A 21762-nucleotide genomic window follows, 5' to 3' on the forward strand; every position below is an offset into this window, starting at 1 on the left:
AGGGAAAGGGTTGGCCCACTGAAGGATAGGCAAGGGAATCTATGTGTGGAGCCAGAGGAAATGGGCGAGGTACTAAATGAATACTTTGCATCAGTATTCACCAAAGAGAAGGAATTGGTAGATGTTGAGTCTGGAGAAGGAGGTGTAGATAGCCTGGGTCACATTGTGATCCAAAAAGACGAGGTGTTGGGTGTCTTAAAAAATATTAAGGTAGATAAGTCCCCAGGGCCTGATGGGATCTACCCCAGAATACTGAAGGAGGCTGGGGGGAAATTGCTGAGGCCTTGACAGAAATCTTTGGATCCTCGCTGTCTTCAGGGGATGTCCCGGAGGACTGGAGAATAGCCAATGTTGTTCCTCTGTTTAAGAAGGGTAGCAAGGATAATCCCGGGAACTACAGGCCGGTGCGCCTTACTTCAGTGGTAGGAAAATTACTGGAGAGAATTCTTCGAGACAGGATCTACTCCCATTTGGAAGCAAATGGACGTATTAGTGAGAGGCAGCACGGTTTTGTGAAGGGGAGGTCGTGTCTCACTAACTTGATAGAGTTTTTCGAGGAGGTCACTAAGATGATTGATGCAGGTAGGGCAGTAGATGTTGTCTATATGGACTTCAGTAAGGCCTTTGACAAGGTCCCTTATGGTAGACTAGTACAAAAGGTGAAGTCACACGGGATCAGGGGTGAGCTGGCAAGGTGGATACAGAACTGGCTAGGCCATAGAAGACAGAGAGTAGCAATGGAGGGATGCTTTTCTAATTGGAGGGCTGTGACCAGTGGTGTTCCACAGGGATCAGTGCTGGGACCTTTGCTCTTTGTAGTATATATAAATGACTTGGAGGAAAATGTAACTGGTCTGATTAGTAAGTTTGCAGACGACACAAAGGTTGGTGGAATTGCGGATAGCGATGAGGACTGTCGGAGGATACAGCAGGATTTAGATTGTCTGGAGACTTGGGCGGAGAGATGGCAGATGGAGTTTAATCCGGACAAATGTGAGGTAATGCATTTTGGAAGGTCTAATGCAGGTAGGGAATATACAGTGAATGGTAGAACCCTCAAGAGTATTGAAAGTCAAAGAGATCTAGGAGTACAGGTCCACATGTCATTGAAAGGGGCAACACAGGTGGAGAAGGTAGTCAAGAAGGCATACGGCATGCTTGCCTTCATTGGCCGGGGCATTGAGTATAAGAATTGGCAAGTCATGTTGCAGCTGTATAGAACCTTAGTTAGGCCACACTTGGAGTATAGTGTTCAATTCTGGTCGCCACACTACCAGAAGGATGTGGAGGCTTTAGAGAGGGTGCAGAAGAGATTTACCAGAATGTTGCCTGGTATGGAGGGCATTAGCTATGAGGAGCGATTGAATAAACTCGGTTTGTTCTCACTGGAACGAAGGAGGTTGAGGGGAGGCCTGATAGAGGTATACAAAATTATGAGGGGTATAGACAGAGTGGATAGTTAGAGGCTTTTCCCCAGGGTAGAGGGGTCAATTACTAGGGGGCATAGGTTTAAGGTGAGAGGGGCAAGGTTTAGAGTAGATGTACGAGGCAAGTTTTTTACGCAGAGGGTAGTGGATGCCTGGAACTCGCTACCGGAGGAGGTAGTGGAAGCAGGGACGATAGGGACATTTAAGGGGCATCTTGACAAATATATGAATAGGATGGGAATAGAAGGATACGGACCCAGGAAGTGTAGAAGATTGTAGTTTAGTCGGGCAGCATGGTCGGCACGGGCTTGGAGGGCCGAAGGGCCTGTTCCTGTGCTGTACATTTCTTTGTTCTTTGTTCTCCCCTCAACCTCCTAAACTCCAATGAATATACTCCCAGGATCCTCAGACGTTCATCGTATGTTAGGCCTACCTTCCTGGGATCTTCCGTGTGAATCTCCGCTGGACCCGCTCCAGTGCCAGTATGTCCTTCCTGAGGTGTGGGGCCCAAAATTGCTCACAGTATTCTAAATGGGGCCTAACTAATGCTTTATAAAGCTTCAGAAGTACATCCTTGCTTTTATATTCCAAGCCTCTTGAGATGAATGACAACATTGCATTTGCTTTCTTAATTACGGACTCAACCTGCAAGTTTACCTTTAGAGAATCCTGGACTAGGACTCCCAAGTCCCTTTGCACTTCAGCATTATGAATTTTGTCACCGTTTAGAAAATAGTCCACGCCTCTATTCTTTTTTCCAAAGTGCAAGACCTCGCACTTGCCCACGTTGAATTTCATTAGCCATTTCTTGGACCACTCTCCTAAACTGTCTAAATCTTTCTGAAGTCTCCCCACCTCCTCCATACTACCTGCCCCTCCACCTATCTTTGTATCATCGGCAAACTTAGCCAGAATGCCCTCAGTCCCGTCATCTAGATCGTTAATATATAAAGAGAACAGCTGTGGCCCCAACACTGAACCCTGCGGGACACCACTCGTCACCGGTTGCCATTCCGAAAAAGAACCTTTTATCCCAACTCTCTGCCTTCTGCCTGACAGCCAATCGTCAATCCATGTTAGGACCTTGCCGTGTTGGTTCGTCTGTATAGCGGAACACCCAACACGACAAAAGGGACTGCAACATTATGCGGCACTTGTCAACTATGCTGATATTGTAAATTTGTCCTCTGCCCTTGTGCACAAAAATTATGGCGTCTTACCATGGCTGTAAATCGATCATTTGTGAGTGAATGTAATGTTATTAAGACTATGCAACAACAACCACTGCTGTAGATGAACTTTGCATTCGCTGTAATCCATCTTTCCCTATCCGAAATACAGTATTAGGGATGAACTAGAGAACTCTTACACTTTACTCCTGCAAATTGGAAGTTGCCATTAGCTGCCCTGTGGTTCTTCTTCCTTTAAATGGTGGCCAGAATAATAGGCTGCATAAATTTTAATATTAATCCCACCATCAGTTAAGGGTAAGATTTCGTAAGGAGGGGGGGGGGGCGGTGTTATAATGTGCTGTTCTCCAAATCTACACTGCATACTGATCCAGTGCCATTACTGGCAGCATGTAAGAGCCACGCCACAGAAGATGTAAGTCTTACATTTGAGCTTCACCAGTTGGAGTTTAATGATGCCAATCAGACCTGATGCTATTTTAACCGTGCTGAGGAAACCCAGCTCGTTTCCCCACTGATGTCCTGCTGTTTCATTTGCAGGATTTTTCATTTTTCTACGCTGAATACCTGGCACCCGATTGCCCAACTGGAGAAAATTCTCAGACAAATACCCACAGACAATATAATATTGAATCCTTTGAAACCCATCCAAAAGGGCTGCTTTTCTCACCATTATTAGATGACTAATTATTCTTTCTTTGCAGGGTTGGGAAAGTGGTTGGACCAAAGGGGGGTGGCCGATGGTGGAATTTCTTGTTGACCTACAGCCTGAGCAGACAAGGGCAGAGCTACCGACCTGAAAGGCTGAAACATATCGTAACCATCAGGCTGAGTTCCCATTTTCTATTCCAGCTGGTCTGTCAGTGTCTGTGTCAATTTCATGGTGTTGCTGCACTCCTGCTTCTGAACTACAGGCAGCTTCATGGCCTTGGTTTTTATTTGCAAAGCCCACCAGGAAAAACATGGAGCTGTCTGAAGGACAGCAGCAGCAACTGAGAGAGCTATTGGTTGCAAAATCGTTTGTTTGATTGGAAAAACCTGGGGATCGTGTCATTGGCGTATTTATTGTATATTGTGGGTTGGCGCCAGAGAAGTCAGAATGCTACGGTTGTATTAGCTAGATGGTTGAACTGTTTTATAAATGTAGCCACTTTCTGAACATTAGTTGTTTGCTCTGTGATTAATTATCCTTGGAGAATCAGCATTGGGCCTCCAATTTCACTGTTGCTACAGTCACTCTGCCTACTGCATGCAAGCGTAATGAAAGAAAGACAAAATCTACATTCATGTAGCACCTTTCTTGATGTCTCAAATTGATTTATAGCCAATTGAACACTTTTGAGTTGTAGTCACTGGGATAATGTCGGCAATGTTATCAAATGGCAGAGCAGGCTAGAGGGTCCGAATGTCTTCTCCTGACCCTAGGCTGGGATTCTCTGAAAATGCAGCTAAGTGTTGACACTGGCGTAAACACCGGAGTGTTTCACGCCGGCGTCAACGGGCCTCTTGGCCCAGCGATTCTGTTACCCACAGGGGGCCAGCACGGCGCTGGAGAGCTCCACGTTGCTCCAGCTGCCGTATGCGGCCCGCACTGCCCGGCTGCGTGTTCGCGCATGCGTGGCGGTTGCTTGCGCGCCGGTGCCGCGCAACGTGGCAGAGCCACACAGCGGGCCGGCGCGGAAGAAGGTGCCCCCCCCCGGATCACGCGCGCCCGCCGTTCGGTGGCCCCCGATCGCGGGTCTGGTCGCCCCACAGGATGGCCACCGCAGCTGTGACACCAAGTTCCTGCCGTGTGGAACCATACGTAAACCACGCCGGCGGGAACCCGGACGGTCGACAGCGGAGAATCGCCGCGGGGGCCTCTTTCAATGGCCCCCAACGAGTGCCGCATCGACCACGCACGCATGACTGGCGCCTATTCTCCGGTCGCCAGAGAATCGCGTCCCAGCGTCGGACAGGCGCCGCGGGCCGTCTCGGCGTCAACTCCGATTCTCCGAGCCTGCGCGGGCTTGGTGAATCCCAGCCCTAAAATGTCATTATGGAATGGATGAGATGAGCTAGATGGCCATTGTCATCTCTTAATTATCTTGCGAACAGTGGATGGAATCGTGGGTGAAGGTTTATTTATTTTGTTGTTGTCTACTATGAGCAGGATTTGTGGGGTGAGATTGTTAGGGCAGGAGTGCAGTTTTTTGGGATGAGATTATCAGGACAGGAGTGCGTAACAAGGTTGTAGTGAATCAGCAATCTGTTTTATGATGCACATGACTCTCAAGAGTCTTTTCCATTATCTTCAATATTGTCCTTTTGTCCACATATTTATTGTCCCACTCTGTCTCGGTAATTTTATGAGATTTTTGCAGTATTTAGCGTCATAAAGTTGTGTTGCACAATAGATATTGAAAATATATTGCAGTGAGAAGCAGCAATCAACAGAGTCTTCAGACTCACTTAGCAAGAAACAACAGATAGAACCGTGAATCACTCATTCTTTATTTTCTGGCCTCTTAAAAGTTGTGGCGTACAGGGACTCCTTTGTTTTTTTTACTGAGAGACAAGACCTATGTTCTTCAATCATTCCGCCATGTTACATAAGGGTCACCTGGGCCGGGATTCTCCGCTACCCGGCGGGGCGGATGTCCCGGCGGGATGGAGTGGCATGAACCACTCCGGCGTCGGGCCGCCCCAAAGGTGCGGATTTCTCCGCACCTTTAGGGGCCAAGCCCTCACCTTGAGGGGCTAGGTCCGCGCCGGAGTGGTTTGATTCACGTCGGCGGGACTGGCATGACCGCAGCTGGAGTTCGGCCCATCGCGGGCCGGAGAATCGGCAGGGGGTCCGCCGACCGGCGCGATTCCCACCCTGCCGAATTTTTGGTGCCGGAGAATTTGGCGGCCGGCGGGGGCGGGATTCACGCCGCCCCCCGGCGATTCTCCGACCTGGCGGGGGGTCGGAGAATCCCGCCCCTGATCTTTCTACCCTGTGAGATTACTGATAAAATAGAATCCAATTGAGCAGCACAGGGGCGCAGTGGTCAGCACTGCTGTCTCACGGCGCCGAGGACCCGGGTTGAATCCTGGCCCCAGGTCACTATCCCTGTGGAGTTTGCACATTCTCCCCATGTTTGCATGGGTCTCACCCCCACAACCCAAAGATGTGCAGGTTAGGTAGACTGGCCATGCTAAATTGCCCATTAATTGCAAAAAAAAAAAAGAATTGGGCATTTCAAATTTAAAAAAAATAGAATCCAATTACACCCCTTCTATGAAATATATATTCAATAATATCATGCACCCAGGCAGGAATAAACCTTCTAATTATTTTAGATTGGAAAAGATCTTGTGCAGTTTATCTGGGTTGCAAGTATTGAATCTTTCCTCAAGTCTTTCTGACACAGGTTATATGGTGCAATGTGTAGAAGATGTTAATGAGAGCTGAGGCAGTCACCAAAATTTGTGTTGTCTGAACAGTGTCATAAATAACCAATAGGATATTTTCCTGTCAAATTAACAAATTGAATGATTCTGATAAAGTATAACTTGTACTTCCTGGTTTCTTTAATAGTTGCAGTGGGATTACTTGAAGGACTCACAAAAACTAACACTGCGTTATATTGTTGCTACTCTTAAGTTTAATGAGCCATGCTATATAGGTATTGAACAAATCTTGCAAGCAGATGCCAACAATGGGTGTCATCATTTTACTTGTACCGTTCAGTGATTGGTGAATTAACTAGTGATTCTTGAAAAGGGGGAGATACCATATATGATTCAGGAAGAGAATTAAATTGGGGAATGGGGTGGGGGGTGGGGTAAAAGGGGCCCAGAAAAAAGAGGAGCACCAGGCTCTTGATTTCTATCCCTGGCCTTGACTCTTTGAGTTGGATTGAAGATGTCACCTCAACATGGAAAGTTGGTAGGGGGCAAGAATAGGGACTCTCCAGCCACCAGGGAGTGTGTAGTACAAAAGCGGCCCCAACAGCTAGGGGACTAAAACAAACATTTTCTCGATTTTGTGTGGTGAGAGATTAATGATGAGCTTTCTGATTTGCCAGGATGTTATTGGTACTTTTTCTCCCTCATTTGATTGAGTTTTAAAATTTTAATTCTGCAGACTCTTAAAGAAAACTTAAAACTGTGACTCTGCCTTGGTGGGGGAGGGTGGGGATTGTGGGCCAAAGAGAAATAGTGCCTTGCCAGTTGGGCGAATCACGGTAAGAGGTTTTCCAGTCTTCAGAGGGGGGATGGTTCACCAGGTGATTTCAACTGAAGAGTGCGGAGGAGGTTTTTTCAGGTTTATCATGTGTGGGTTGAGTTTGAGGAAAGGAGATTTTTCCAGCTGTGCTTCCTTCAGTGTGATACCTTTCTTTTTAAGATATTGCACTAAAAATTGTTTATATTCCTGACATTTGCTTTAAAGGCTGGAAGTTTCCAACCATTTCCGCCAGCAGGGTCTTCTGGTCCCGCCGATGGCGCACCCCCTCCTTCAGTTTCATGGCTCAAGGGGTGCATTCAACTGGAAACCCCATTGCCAATGGCAGGACCAGAGGATCCCGCCACTGGCCAATGCATACCACCTCCGCCTCCATGAAACATGCGGTGGGTTGAGTGGAAAATCATGGCGCAAAGCTTCTTTCCCCCTGCTGTGTGCTTTTAAAGTGCATTACTTATTTACCTAAGGTGATCCTGCCATGTGACACTACATTAACTTTGTGCCCCATTTTAATATAGAGTAGTAAACATACAAAAACCCAGTAAAATATAGCAGAAGCCTAAGTTGCCTACATGTATGCTGAAGTTTTAAAAGCAAATTACTGTGAATGCTGGAATCTGAAACAAAAACAGAAAAAAATGGACAATCTCAGCATGTCTGACAGCATCTGTGGAGAAAGGGAGCGAACGTTTCAAAGAGTCATCCAGACTTGAAACGTTAGCTCCCTTCTCTCCCCACAGATGCTGTCAGACCTGCTGAGATTGTCCAGTATTTTCTGTTTTTGTTGAAGTTTTAAGTTTTCTTTAAGAGTCTGCAGGATTAACATTTTAAAACTCAATCAAATGAGGGAGAGAAAGTACCAAGCACTTTTCAAACAAGTCATTTATACCTCTTGAAAACATCACCTTCAATCATTCAAGAGATCTTCAGAAATATTTCTAACAACTTGCATGACAAAATCCCCATTAAAAATCTCTGGTTAATTTTCTTTAGCACGAGTGCTGCATAAAACTATTGCAAAATCTAGTTCTCAGCACTCCAGGGAACCAGAAAGTTGGAATAAACATTTTACACATCAGCAGCTTTGACCATTACTGTTAATTTTGACATCTTCTTGGCTACTGTTCTGGGACTCGGCGAGTAAATAATTGCCTTGTTTAGGATTGAGATGGCCATTAACTGCATGCATAATATTAAGAATGAACTTTGCCTCTAAATAAGTGAAAATTTGACATTTGTTTAATCAAGCACAGCAAGTATAAAGCATGAAATGGCAAGTCAGATTCACTGAAGAAAATAAGACACTCCATGTTAAGTAAAGGTCAGGTTCCATTTGTGGTCATAAATTACAAGATTGAATCTTAAGTAATACACTGTAGTTGAAGTAGTTCTTTACTAGGTTCACTGAAGTCCCTGCTCTTTATATTCAGTGGAAAGAGGCACTTATATTAAATCGCTAGATTGCATAAATAAACTTGACTCTATTCCTATAAATTCACATCTGTTCTTGGAATACTTCAGTATGCTACTTCTTGTAACTATTTGAAGGTAAAAGGTTGGAAATTGGTTTGGAACAGAAGGCCATTCAGTGTCAACAACTAACTAGCTGTTGCCCAATTTGGGAAATGTGTCCTAAGAAAGGGGTTATAGGCCCTTATTAACATGTTTAAGGAGCTATTGCTCATTTATGGCTGGCACAAAGCATGCCTCGACAGCTCCTAGGATTACAGCATAGGAAATACTTGTGCTGCCGCTTAGGCACTGGAATCACCTATTTAACAGAATTAAATATTGTCATAAAGTTTAGTGGTAGTTCGTAATGTGTTGAGTTTTCTTCGGGGTCAAAATTAATAATCCAATAATAAAATTTTAAAATTCTGTCAGGAACAGCAGGGTGTGTAGACTGCAAGTGAGGCAGGTAGAGGAATCCTGAATTCAGGAATGGAGGAGCCTCAGCTCTTGACCTTGTCCAACAGGTATGAGATACTTGCTCTCTGTGTGCATAAGGAAAAGGGCTGTAGGGAGGATGAGCTAGCCGACCACTGCACCGTGGTACAGGAGGCCATTCAAGCAGGGGGAGCAAAAAGACAAGTGATTGTTGTGGGGGATTTTATAATTAGGGGGATAGATAGTATCCTTTGTAAGCAGGATCGAGAGTCCCGCATGTCATGTTGTCTGCCCAGCGCCAGGCTGAGGGACATCTCTGACCGGCTTGAAAGGATTTTGGAGTGGGAAGGGGAGGATCCAGTTGTTGTGGTCCACGTTGGGACAATCAATGTAGGCAAGACTAGGAAAAAGGACCTGTTGGGGGATTATCAGGCACTAGGAACTAAATTAAAAAACAGGTTCTCAATGGTCAGAATCTCTGGGTTACTACCCGAGCCACGTGCAAATTGGCATAGGGATAAGAAAATTAGGGAAGTAAACACGTGGCTAAAGGAGTAGTGTGGGAAGGAGGGGTTTCATTTCATGTGGCATTGGTATCAGTATTGGAACAGGAGGGATCTTTACTGTTGGGACGGTCTCCATCTGAACTGATCTGGGACCAGTGTTCCAGCAAAAAGGATAAAATAGAGTGGTCTCAAGGACTTTAAACTAGAAATTGGGGGGAGGAAAAAGTAACACTACGGGAAGTTAAATGGTTAATGGGAAGCAAAGCAGCAGGTTAGCACATGGAAGGTGGGCTCAACTACATCGAAAGTTATCAAAAAAGATAAAGGGAAAATAACTCAGGAGATGTTATAAATGGAGGTGTTGGGATTCAAAAAGGTATTAAAACTAGCATAAAGGCATTTTACCTGAATGTTCATAGCATTCAAAACAAGATAAATGAGTTGACGGCACAAATCATCGCAAATTACTATGATTTAGTGGCCATTATAGAGACGTGGTTGCAGGATGGTCATGACTGAGAGTTAAATATCCAGGGGCATCAGACTATTCGGAAGGACAGGCAGGAAGGTAAGGGAGGTAGTGTAGCTCTGATATTTAAGGATGACATCAGTAGGTAGTGAGAGATGATATAAGTTCTATAGAGAAAATGGTTGAATCAATTTGGGTTGAAATTAGAAATAGTAAGGAGAAAAGATCACTGATAGGCATAGTCTATAGGCCACCAAAAATAACATTATGATGCGATGGGCAATAAACAAAGAAATAACTGATGCATGTAAAAATGGTACAGCAATTATCATGGGTGATTTTAATCTACATGTTGATTGGTCAAACCAGGTAGGTCCTTGAGGAGGAGTTCGTAGAATGTAACCGCGATAGATTTCTCGAATAGTATGTAATACAACCCACGAGGGAGCAAGCTATCCTTGATCTGGTCCTGTGTAATGATACAGGAATAATTAATGATCTCATAGTTCGGGATCCTCTCGGAAGGAGTGATCATGGTTGAATTTAAAATACAGCTGGAGTGTGAAAAGGTAAAATCCAATACCAGTGCCTTGTGCTTAAAGAAAGGAGACTGCAATGGAATGAGGGAGGAGTTGGCTAAGGTAGACTTGGAGCAAAGATTTATGGTGGGACAATTGAGGAACAGTGGAGGACTTTCAAAGAGATTTTTCACAGTGTTCAGAAAAAGTATATACCAGTAAAAAGGAAAGACTGTAGGAAAAAGGAAATAAAGGAGGGTATCAAATTGAAAGAAAAGGCATATAAAGTGGCAAAGATTATTGGGAAACTAGAGGATTGGGAAATCTTTAAAGGTCAACAGAAAGCCATGAAAAAAGCTATAAGAAAAGTAAGATAGATAATGAAAGTAAACTAGCTCAAAATATAAAAACAGATAGCAAAAGTTTCTAAAAATATATAAAACGAAAAAGAGTAGCTAAAGTAAACATTGGTCCTTTAGAGGACGAGAAGGGGGAGTTAATAATGTGAAATGATGAAATGGCTGAGGGATTGAACAGGTATTTTGTGTCGGCCTTCACAGTGGAAGACACAATTAACATGCCAAAAACTGTTGGTAAGGAGGCTATGGCAGCTGAGGACCTAGAAACGATCATTGTCACTAAGGAGGTAGTGTTGGGCAAGCTAATGGTGCTAAAGGTAGACAGGTCTCCTGACCCTGATGGAATGCATCCCAGGTACTAAAAGAGATGGTGGGAGAAATAGCAAATGCTCTTGAGGTAATTTACCAAAACTCGCTGGACTCTGGGTCAGTTCCAGCAGATTGGAAAACAGCAAATGTGACACTACTGTTTAAAAAAGGAGGTAGACAGAAGGCAGGTAACTATAGGCCGCTTTGCTTAACTTCTGTAGTGGGGAATATGCTTGAATCTATCGTTAAGGAAGATTAGAGAGACATCTGGATAGTTGTTCCATTGGGCAGATGATGGATGGGTTCATCAAAGGCAAGTCATGTTTGACTAAATTACTGGAATTCTTTGAGGACATTATGAGCGCGTTGGACAATGGGGAATCGGTGGATGTAGTGTATCTGGATTTCCAGAAGGCATTCGACAAGGTGCCACACAAAAGGCAGAAGATAAAGGTGCATGGCGTTACAGGTAATGTATTAACATGGATAGAGGATTGGTCAACTGACAGAAAGCAAAGAGTGGGGATAAATAGGTGTTTTTCTGGTTGACGAACAGTGGCTAGTGGTGTGCCTCAGGGATCAATGTTGGATCTGCAATTGTTTACAATTTACAGAAATGATCTGGAGTTGGGGACCAAGTGTGATGTGTCAAAGTTCGCAGATGACACGAAGATGAGTGGTCGAGCCAAGTGTGTAGAGGACACTGAAAGTCTGCAGAGAGATATAGATAGTTTAAGTGAGTGGGCAAGGGTCTGGCAGATGGAGTTCAAATGTTGATAAATGTGAGGTCATCCATTTTGGGAAGAATAACAGCAAAATGGACTATTATTTAAATGGTAAAAAATTGCAGCATGCTGCTGTGCAGAGGGGCCTGGGCGTCCTTGTGCATGAATTGCAAAAAGTTGGTTTGCAGGTGCAGCAAGTAATTTAGAAGGCAAATGGAATTTTGTCCTTCATTGGAAGAGAGATGGAATTTTAAAGCAGGGAGGTTATGTTGCAGCTGTATAGGATGGTGGTAAGGCCACACCTGGAGTACTAGTCTCCTTACTTGAGAAAGAATGTACTGGCACTGGAGGGTGTGCTGAGGAGATTCATTTGGTTGATTCTGGAGTTGAGAGGATTATCTTATGAGGAGTAGATTGGGATTATACTCATTTGAATTTAGAAGAATGAGGGTGGATCTTACAGAAACATATAAAATTATGAAGGGAATAGATAGGATAGAAGCAGGGAGAATGTACTGGCACTGGAGGGTGTGCTGAGGAGATTCATTTGATTGATTCTGGAGTTGAGAGGATTATCCTATGAGGAGAGACGAAGTAGATTGGGATTATACTCATTTGAATTTAGAAGAATGAGGGTGGATCTTACAGAAACATATAAAATTATGAAGGGAATAGATAGGATAGAAGCAGGGAGGTTGTTTCCACTGGTGGGTGAAACGAGATCTAGGGGGCATAGCCTCAAAATAAGGGGAGCAGATTTAGGATTGAATTGAGGAGGAACTTCATCACTCAAAGGGTTGTGAATCTGTGAAATTCCCTGACCAGTAAAGCAGTTTAGGCTACCTCAAAATGTTGTTACGGCAAAGATAGATAGATTTTAGAACAGTAAAGCAATAAAAGGTTACGGTGAGCGTTCGGGTAAGTGAAGCTGAGTCCATAAAAAGATCAACCATGATCTTATTGACTGGCGGAACAGGCTCGAGGGGCCAGATGGCCTACTCCTGTTCCTAGTTCTTATTTCTTCTGACCCATAGTTGTACTTACAATATGTGACATGGCAAAGCAGTCAAGTACAGTAGGACTGAAAATTTGTTCAGTTATAGACTGAAGTTCATTCAACCTAGTTCTTTGAAGTAGGGGGGGGGGGGGGCTGCAGATCAGAGGTTGTAGCAAATGCCAGGAAGGAGGGAAATATCAGAGGGCAGAATCCGTCTGTGATCCTACACAAAGCAATAGTAATTAGGAGCTTCAAAACTATTATTCCACAATTGCAATTTATGCTTTTCCTTTAAACTTCTTTTTAATTAACTTGTTCTTAACTGTGTTTATGCTTCTCCACCTTTGGTACACCTGGCTTTGTTTGCATTGCTAGAAAGGAAGGTGGATTGTACAGCCACTGCTGCCAATGCTATATGTCGCCAGGAAACAGTACTGGAGACTTTTAAAAAAATAAATAAATGGCTAATCGAAATAGATTTGGTTACAGCATTTGAAATTTCAAAATATTTATATTTTCTAAAACTTGCACAGATTAATGATTAAGATTAGTGAGCCACAAAGTAGGTGCATATTTACAGAATATAGCGAATACCATCAATGGTCCATTGAGTTTCTCACTTGAAAGAATGTTCCAATTTTAAAAGGGGATAAGCATCACCAATGAAAACTAAATTTAGTATTCTTACAGTGTAGCAGAATAATTAGAATAACTTGTCAGTCACACAGAGAACTGCAAACCTGTCAGGTTTGAATATTTATAAACTTAATTAAATGAAAAATTCAGATGCTATTAAATAATCAAATTCCTCAGCACCAAAGCCTACTGCACATGGTTTGCATTAATCTGATAAGCTATATCTGATATTTTAAAATTGAATATTCAGAAGACAATATTCCAAATGCAATGGAAAGAAAACAATAGCTGAAGTAACAAAATTACAAAGAAAACATTTGATACTCACTAGTCCATGGTTGTCTGGTAACATGACAATTATTTGTGCATTGTGGTCCCAGATCATTCGCCAAAAGTCCTTTGTGGTGTGTGGCAAAGGATGCTGGGTAATAATAAATTCATTGCTTCTGTAATATCCCTGTAAAAATTGAATGGGCATTTTAATCTCCATTGTCTATGTGATTACTAGAAGCATACCAAAAAAAAGACACTTAAACACAGCACATTTCTCCAAACTCTGTTGAGAAATCAAAGAATCTCTCTTCTTCCAAATTAATATATTTAAAAATGTAAATTTTTGTACCGGTTTTTAAGAAAAACACAATATAGAGGGCACTGGGTGAAATCTGTTTAGTTCAGTACAGAGTATTTACATGGAACATTACAGCAGAGCCCATTCAAACAATATTGCTGGTGCTGGCTCTCTAAAAGAGCTATCTAATTAGTTGCGTACATCTGCTCTTTCCCCAGTCCTGCAAATTTCTTTCTCAAGTACATTTCAAATTCCGTTTGAAAGTTATTATTCAACGCACAGAACAAGAACTTAGTTTGTGACAGGAAATTATATATACATGAAAGAAAAGAACCTGCAATTTTATAATTCCTTCCATGTCTTCAAGATATCCTTGAGCACTTCAAACCTGTTAAATTCTTCTGAAGTACAGTCACTATTGCAATGCAGAAAAATGCAGCAGCTAACTGGCACTCGGCCAGGTCCCACATACTGAATGAAATAGATGCCCTGAAAATATTCAATGACGTTGACTGAGGGATAAATTAAAGAATCGTAGAATCTTACAGTTCAACAGGAGGCATTCGTCCCATCATTCTTTTGCCAACTGGTGAAGATGCACTCTCACAGACTTCATTAATGAACATAAAAAGGATTATTAATAAGAATTGTTCAGCAGCTGCATGCATGGCTGCAGCTAACTCGCTACATGTCTTTGCCTAAGAGGCTCCCAAAATGTCCCTTTACCTAAGACAGTGCCACCCATTTGGGTGATGCTCCACACTGAAGCCCCCATTGGTCCCTCAGGTCAGGTCACCCTTAATCTGCTGTGTTGCCCTTAGAGGGATTCCCTTGAAGGAACTGTCCAGTTTAATTCCATCTTTTTTTTCCATATCTCTGAAAATTAGTCCTCTTCAAGTACATCTGTCCAATTGCATTTTGGGAGTTGCAAGGGAATCTGCTGCCATTAATTTTTCATTCCAAATCTTTGCTGTAAAAGATTTCTCTTCTTGCCCCATTGTGTTCTTTTTATGTATATTTTAAATATATCACTTTCAGATGGTAGGTTATCAACCCATTTGCCAGAGGTAACAGTTTCTCCCTACTTGCTTAACTACTCATAATCTTGCATGCATCTATTAGATTTCCTCTTAAACTTCTTTTTCAGAGGAATCCTTGCTTCTCCAATCTCTCCACAATCTTGCCTTCATTCCTGGTATCCTCTTGATAAACCTTCTCTGTATCCCCTCCAAGACCTTGACATTTTTCTTAAATTGGTGTCCAGCATTATATATAATACTCCAGCTAAAGCCCAATCCGTGATTTGTAAAGGTTTGACACAACTTCCTTGTTTTTAAAATTCAATGCCTCTATTTACAAAAGATGTGAAAGGTCAAACAGCAGGGAAACTAACATCAGAGGATGAACTGTAGATGTGGGGGGAGGGAACGGGGAAGCAAAGAGGAGAAAGGTGAAGGAAAGGTGGATAAGATTGGGGGGGGAAATTAAATATATATTAAGAAAGAAATGGTAAAAGACAGTTAAAATGACCCCACCTCCCACCCCATCTACCCTACCTCGACCCATTTGTTTTAATTTCATTTTAACTGTCTTTTACCATTTTTTTCTTTCTTAATATATATTTAATTTCCCCCCAATCTTATCCTTCATCTTTCTCCTCTTTGCTTCCCCGTTCCCCTCCCCCCACATCTGCAGTTCATCCTCTGATGTTAGACTGCCATTAGCACTCTTTCCCCTTGGTTTCTGTGGCCATTAGCACCCGGTTTCCCTGGGTTTCTGTGGCTATGACTCATCTTTCATTCTCACTCCACAGTATAAATATTTCCCACTTTCTCTGTCTGTCAGCTTTGACAAAGAGTCATCGGACTCGAAACGTTAACTCTTTTCTCTCCCTACAGATGCTGCCAGACTTGCTGAGATTTTCCAGCAATTTCTCTCTCCTTCTTTGGCTTCTCTTAGCACTGCAGCAACTCACCAAAACCTCTTTGACAGCACCTCTCAAACCCATCGTTGTCACTGGTTTAGAACCCTGGAACTCCCTAGCTAACAGCATTCACTACATGGACTGTAATGGTTCAAGCAGGTGGCACAACACTGTCTTCTCAGGGGCGATTAGGGATTGGCAATAAATGCCTGCCTAGCCATCCCATGAAATAACAAATGTTGGCCAGGAAATGAGGAGAACTCCTCTGCTCTTTATGCAGTTGTATCACAATTATTTTATGTCTCCCTGACACAACAAATGATTTAAAATCATATTCAAAAGATAGCACCTCACACAGTGCAGTTCGCACTCAGTACTGTACTGAAGTGACTGCCTAGATTATTGGCTTAAGTCTCTGGAGTGGAAGTTGAACCCACAAACTTCTGACTTGGAGTGAGAGTGCTACCACATTCTTAAAGGCAACAAAGCCATATTGCACAAAGTCATGATCATTTTGCATTTACAACAAAAGCTCACCAATTCAACATGATATCCAAATGTAAAGATATTTGAAAATCATTGTGAATATATAAAATTAATGAGAGCAAAATGTAGCTGGACCAGTCATCTTCTCAAGTGAAAGGAATGGGGAAAAGCAAACTTCTTTGAAGTTAAACATTCCAGATTAAGCATATTAATTCTCTAAAACATAAAATGGGTAATTTTTGTCTTGTTTAAATTTTCATAATGGTTTATAGTCTGTAGGTAATACAGAAAATATCACCCACCCATTATTTGAATTATTCAAAAAGTGTAATCAAACAGGCTTTGCTGTTGGGCATAACAATTACCACAGGCTACCTGCGAAATTATGCATATTTGATGTTTCTATTGCCAACATTATCTGTTGGTTATAGCTTTACATGTTTATAAAATCATCTTGGAAATACAACTCAGATGTAGCTCGGCTGTTGTTGAGAATGCCCCTCCCTGTCAGAACCTACCTACAGCGCAGAGTCTCACTCTGTCCGCACATCCGCCCACCCTCAAGGTGGCTGTGGTGGGGAAGGGACAGCTGTGTACCTCCTTGTGGAATATGCCTTTCCAAAGAAGGTGTGGAAAAGGATGTGGTGGTTTTTGTCAAGGTTCATCCTGATCAGTTCTGTGACGTTCGACTCTATGCATTTTGGGCTTTTCCCAGGGCCACACACCAAGACAAACATCAACTGCAGCTGGGGGAGCATCAACTCAGTGAAAGACACTCTTCGGTCTGTCTGAAACTGGTTGGTCTTCCATTGTAAAGAGTTCTCCTTGACGGAGTGTTGCAGACTGGCACATTCCAAAGTCCAGCAATACATGCTTGGAGCAGATGCTTGGAGCAGCCGCATTGAGGCGCAATGGGGAAACTTCCTTTCAGCCATTGTGCACCGAGGAGCTGGGAATTATATAGAACACCTCGGGTTGTACAACTCATACTGAATGTATGCAGTGAATATTACATGCATCACAATTGTATTGAAGCACTTCAGAGTGCAACTTGATCTAAGTAGACCACTTAAATACCATTGCACTTTATGTAATGACCATTTTGAAATATCATTAATGCTCCTTTTATTGTCCGGAACTATTTCAGAGTGCAACATGACCTATGTTGAAAACTTGAATATCATTGCACTTTTTGTGATGGTCATTTTGAAGTTTTTTGTAATGTTCTTTCAGATATTTTATGAATAAAGTACATATTTGAAAATAAAACCTTAGAAATACAACTCACAGTTATAACTTACCATGATGTAAGAAGCATTAATATAGTCAGTTCCTTTTGTTCCTGGTAATGGTGCAAGGCCTACCCGAGCTCGTTCAGCTGAAAGATAGGATAAGATCGCCAAATATTTCAGGGAAGAAGGTTAGTTCAGAAATAACTAATTCCAGTCATGCATACACTACTCCCTCCCAAGTAAAACATAAAAGATTAGTAAAAAAAATTTTTTAAATTTAGAGTACCCAATTATTTATTTCTTCCAATTAAGGGGCAATTTAGCGTGGCCAATCCACCTAACCTGCACATCTTTGGATTATGGGGTGAAATCCACGCAGACACAGGGAGAATGTGCAAACTCTACACGACAGTGACCCAGGGCCGTGATTCAAACCCGAGTCCTCAGCACCGTAGGCAGCAGTGCTAACCACTATGCCACGTGCCACCCGAAGATTAGTAATTTTACAAACCCCAGGGAGTGGGGTGAAAAATCTATATTGGATGGTTGGAGATGGCACTTTACAAGTGCTAAGGAAGATGGCAGAAGGTCCTCCCATTCTTAGCCTAATTGAGACCCTTAAATGGCCAATTAACGTATTTTATCAATGTCGGGTGGGCACTTCATCATGTAGAGAGACTGCCAGGTATACCTTGGTGGCCTCCTTGCAGTCTTCTGTTTGGGGGACCTTCTGTACTGGGAACGCTGTGCACTCATGGCGGCGTCGTGTCCCTCCCCCTCCGCACCATGGCAAGGGCCATCTCCTCAGTAGCAACCCCTGCCCTGGCAAATGACCCACCTCCATCCTGCTGAGACCAACCTGAATGGCCCAGTGAGCCCAACCATACTGAACCTGACTCTGGGCCGCCCCCATTGATGCTGCTGCTGCCTGGTTGAATTCTGACCAGTGGCCATTGCCCCTAATGTTGCTACTGGCACTCTAGAGCTGTTGGCCACCTGATTGGCTCATAGTCCATGGGAGTGGAGTCTAACTGGGTTGGGAACTGCCTGTTCTGTGTAAAATTTGGTCGGGGTCCCATATCTGGCCAAGGCAGGTTTACTCCCTGCGTTCTGGCCAGTGGACAGGACCATTGTAAAATCCTGGCCATGGTGCTGTACAATAAAATAAAATTTCATTTTGAATACTTTTGGTCCACAACATGGCTGATTTTATAATTGACTTTTGTAACATGGTTATATGCAGTATGTGAGTTTGCAGTTTCACAGATACTTTAACCACATGGGGGCACAGTGGTTAGCACTTGTGCCTCAACATGCCAGGAACCCGGGTTCAATTCCCTCCTTGGGTGACCGACTGTGTGGAGTTTGCACGTTCTCTGCGTTTCTGCATGGATTTCCTCCGGGTGCTCCGGTTTCCTCCCACAGTCCAAAGATGTGCAAGTTAGATGGATTGGCCATGGTAAATTGTTCCTTAGTCAGGTTATGGGGTGAGGGTGGGGTGGGTGGAGTGCTCTGTTAAGGGTCGGTGCAAACCCGATGGGCCGAATGGCCTCCTTCTGCACTGTAGGGGTTCTATGATTCTATGAAATCAAGCTTGTATGCCTGACATAATAGAAGATGTCAAAAATGCTTTAAGCAATAGATTTCTAAAATAATCTTTTTCACTTTCCAATCAATAATTGCAAAGTCTCACTGCCGAGATACTTAAGATTGTTACAAATCTTCAGGTATGCAAAATAGTTTGAATTGCAAACATGTCAATTTTCACTATCCCCAAAGCAGAAGTTATCTTACATGGCACAACTGAGGAGTTTCTGTTCTTCTCTTTATTGCATTCTTTCTGGGCACTGAAGCATTCTATAAATTTTGCATTACATTGAGTTACCAACTGTAAAAAAGACAGAGTTTAAATGAATATCAGTGGAGAATCAATATTTATAATTCAAAAGCACATCTCTCAAATAGAAAAAATTGTTAAAAACCATTTAAAATATCACAATATTCTACCAATACATTGTATATTGAAACATTATCCAAAAGAGAAACACACTGAAATGAACACTAAGACCATTTATTAACAATTTAATACACAACACACGGAGACAAGCTTGCCCAAACAATTGTTGAGCTGCTGCAGTCAATTGTTTAATATTCCCAAGTAATAAAACCAGATTTGCCATGAAATTCTCAAGTCTTGCCCTCGACTTGACCCAATTTTGGTGGGAGATCAGCAGAAATCCAATATGAACAGAGAGTAAATTTGTGCGATACAATTTAATTCTTAGGATAAACAGCCAGAGTAACCACATTTTAAAAGGGATGCTGGGTGAGCAGTTTGTTTCACGTAGCATTGCTAGCAGACTTCAGGTGCAGGCAGCTCTCTGAGGTTTACTACCTATGTGACCTGCGTCATGTTGTTCGTTAATGTCACTGAAGAATGCCATGCAGGTAGCAGCCTGTGGTGGTGACTGCCCCCCGGGAAATCAATATAGTCTATGTAGCACCTCCAGATGCACTGCTTTGCAAATGAATTTCTACCACCATAATCAAAGCAGCCGCATCAGTGATGCGACTGAACAAGATTGACACTGTTCAATTGTACAAACAAACAAAAAAAGTTGGTCAAATATTTGTGAACACCGCACTTCTTTTATTGTACTGATCAGAGACAAAACCTGCGAAATATGATCCCATGAAGCCTGATTTAAAACAAAAATGGGTGATGAATGGTCCAATATGGGTGCAGTGCAGCAAGAATTAGAAGTAGCTTGAAGGTGATGAAGGTGCGTTTATCTATAAACACAAAGGAGGTGGGAATAAACAACAGCCCTGTCGGCCAGATCAAAGATATTGGCGGACCACGTCTCAGACACAAGTGTCTTAAATATAGCAGTAACCGATGGTTTATTTTTGATGATTTATTGGCACAAAATACTACAAATTGGTCTGTTTCAAGGAGCTTTGCAAAGGAACACCAAGTATAAGGAATTGGCTACATGTCCAGACCAATTGGAACAATGTGTTGCTTGCTTAGACTGACTTCTCATTTATCAGCCAACACTAGGTTCAGCCCAAGTAGACCACATTTAACATTAAAGAACACCATGTCATGACAACCCTTCAGGTCTCTACCTCTCCATGACATTATGTGCTCTCTTCCCCTGCAGGGAGAGAATGCAGAGGTAGGAAGGAAGAACATTTGTAGACGGTGACTGTGAGGTCTCATTGGGAGAGGGCATAGGCTGAGGGTATTCAGATGGGGATAGGCGGTGCCTGGAGAGAGAGGAATAAGCGGTGCTGCAAGTTGTGTTGATCTAAGGAGTCTGTGCACGAGAATGCTGGAAAGGTCAGAGTGTGGAGCTTAGTTACTGAAAGAGTTAAGCCACTCACCTTCCCTGCCTTACAAAGGGCTTTGGCCTTAGTGCACTGTGTTCAGAATGGAGGGACCACTCTCCTACTGCCAACTTCCGTGATCACTTCCAGTCACACCTTTTTACTTATTTATTATTCATTCATTTCATTTCATTTAAAAAAAATATTTTTCCTGAAGGCATTTTGCATATGTGCATGAAAATATCGGAAGACGGAACAGGAACAGAGAACGCAGGCCCCCATCATCCCCAAATGCCAACACCTCAACTCACCCCACCCTCTTTATTTTTCCTCTCCCAACGGCTTCCACCTCCGGGTGAATCCCTCCTCTGCCCCCTGTAAGGCGAACCTTACCTTTTCCAAATGCAGTGGTTCTGCCAGGTGATTCACCCCCCCCCCCCCCCCCCCCCCCCCGGCTACTCTGAGTCCCACCAGCCCAACAGGATCCATCTCCGGGCTATCAGGAAGACAAAGGCCAACACATTGGCCTCTCTCCCCACCTGGATTTCCGAATCTTCCAACATGCTATATTTCGCCACCTCTGGATTCGGGGCCACCCCTCCCCAAGAATATCGGTCACGACATACAAAACCGCTCCCAGAACCCCCTCAGCTTTGGACACACCCAGAACATGTGGACAGGATTCGGGGGCCCGCTTGCACACCATCCCCACCTATCTACCACCTTTGCAAAGAACTGATTCATCCTCACAACCATCATCTGCGCTCTAAGCACCCCCTTAAACTAGATGAGGCTTAACCTCGCACACGACGAGGATGCGTTCACCGTCCGCAGTGCCGGCCCTCACCTCCCCACCCAACTCCTCCTCTAATTTGCGCTTTATCTCCTCCACCAGAGCGACCTCCATCTCCATCAACTCCCCATAAATGACCGACCTCCCTTCCCAATATCATCCTCTAACAAGAGCTTGTCTTGCAGCACCG

The 21762-nt window shown here is 43.3% G+C and overlaps 1 protein-coding gene across 5 annotated transcripts in view; it reads right to left on the bottom strand.

Annotated features, from left to right (window-relative positions):
- The window catches only part of LOC140388345 (receptor-type tyrosine-protein phosphatase gamma-like), a 1184455-nt gene that overhangs the window by 36728 nt on the left and 1125965 nt on the right, over positions 1-21762 (bottom strand). For all 5 annotated transcript variants that reach the window (XM_072472367.1, XM_072472365.1, XM_072472362.1 and 2 more), the window contains 3 exons: positions 19241-19334; positions 17516-17592; positions 13562-13690 (listed from right to left, as the gene is read on the bottom strand). In XM_072472367.1, coding sequence (XP_072328468.1) covers positions 13562-13690; positions 17516-17592; positions 19241-19334 — 300 coding nt within the window. The remainder of the gene's footprint in view (positions 1-13561; positions 13691-17515; positions 17593-19240; positions 19335-21762) is intronic.

The sequence above is a fragment of the Scyliorhinus torazame genome, chromosome 13 (genome assembly GCF_047496885.1).
Source record: "Scyliorhinus torazame isolate Kashiwa2021f chromosome 13, sScyTor2.1, whole genome shotgun sequence".
NCBI classification, from domain to species: domain Eukaryota; kingdom Metazoa; phylum Chordata; class Chondrichthyes; order Carcharhiniformes; family Scyliorhinidae; genus Scyliorhinus; species Scyliorhinus torazame.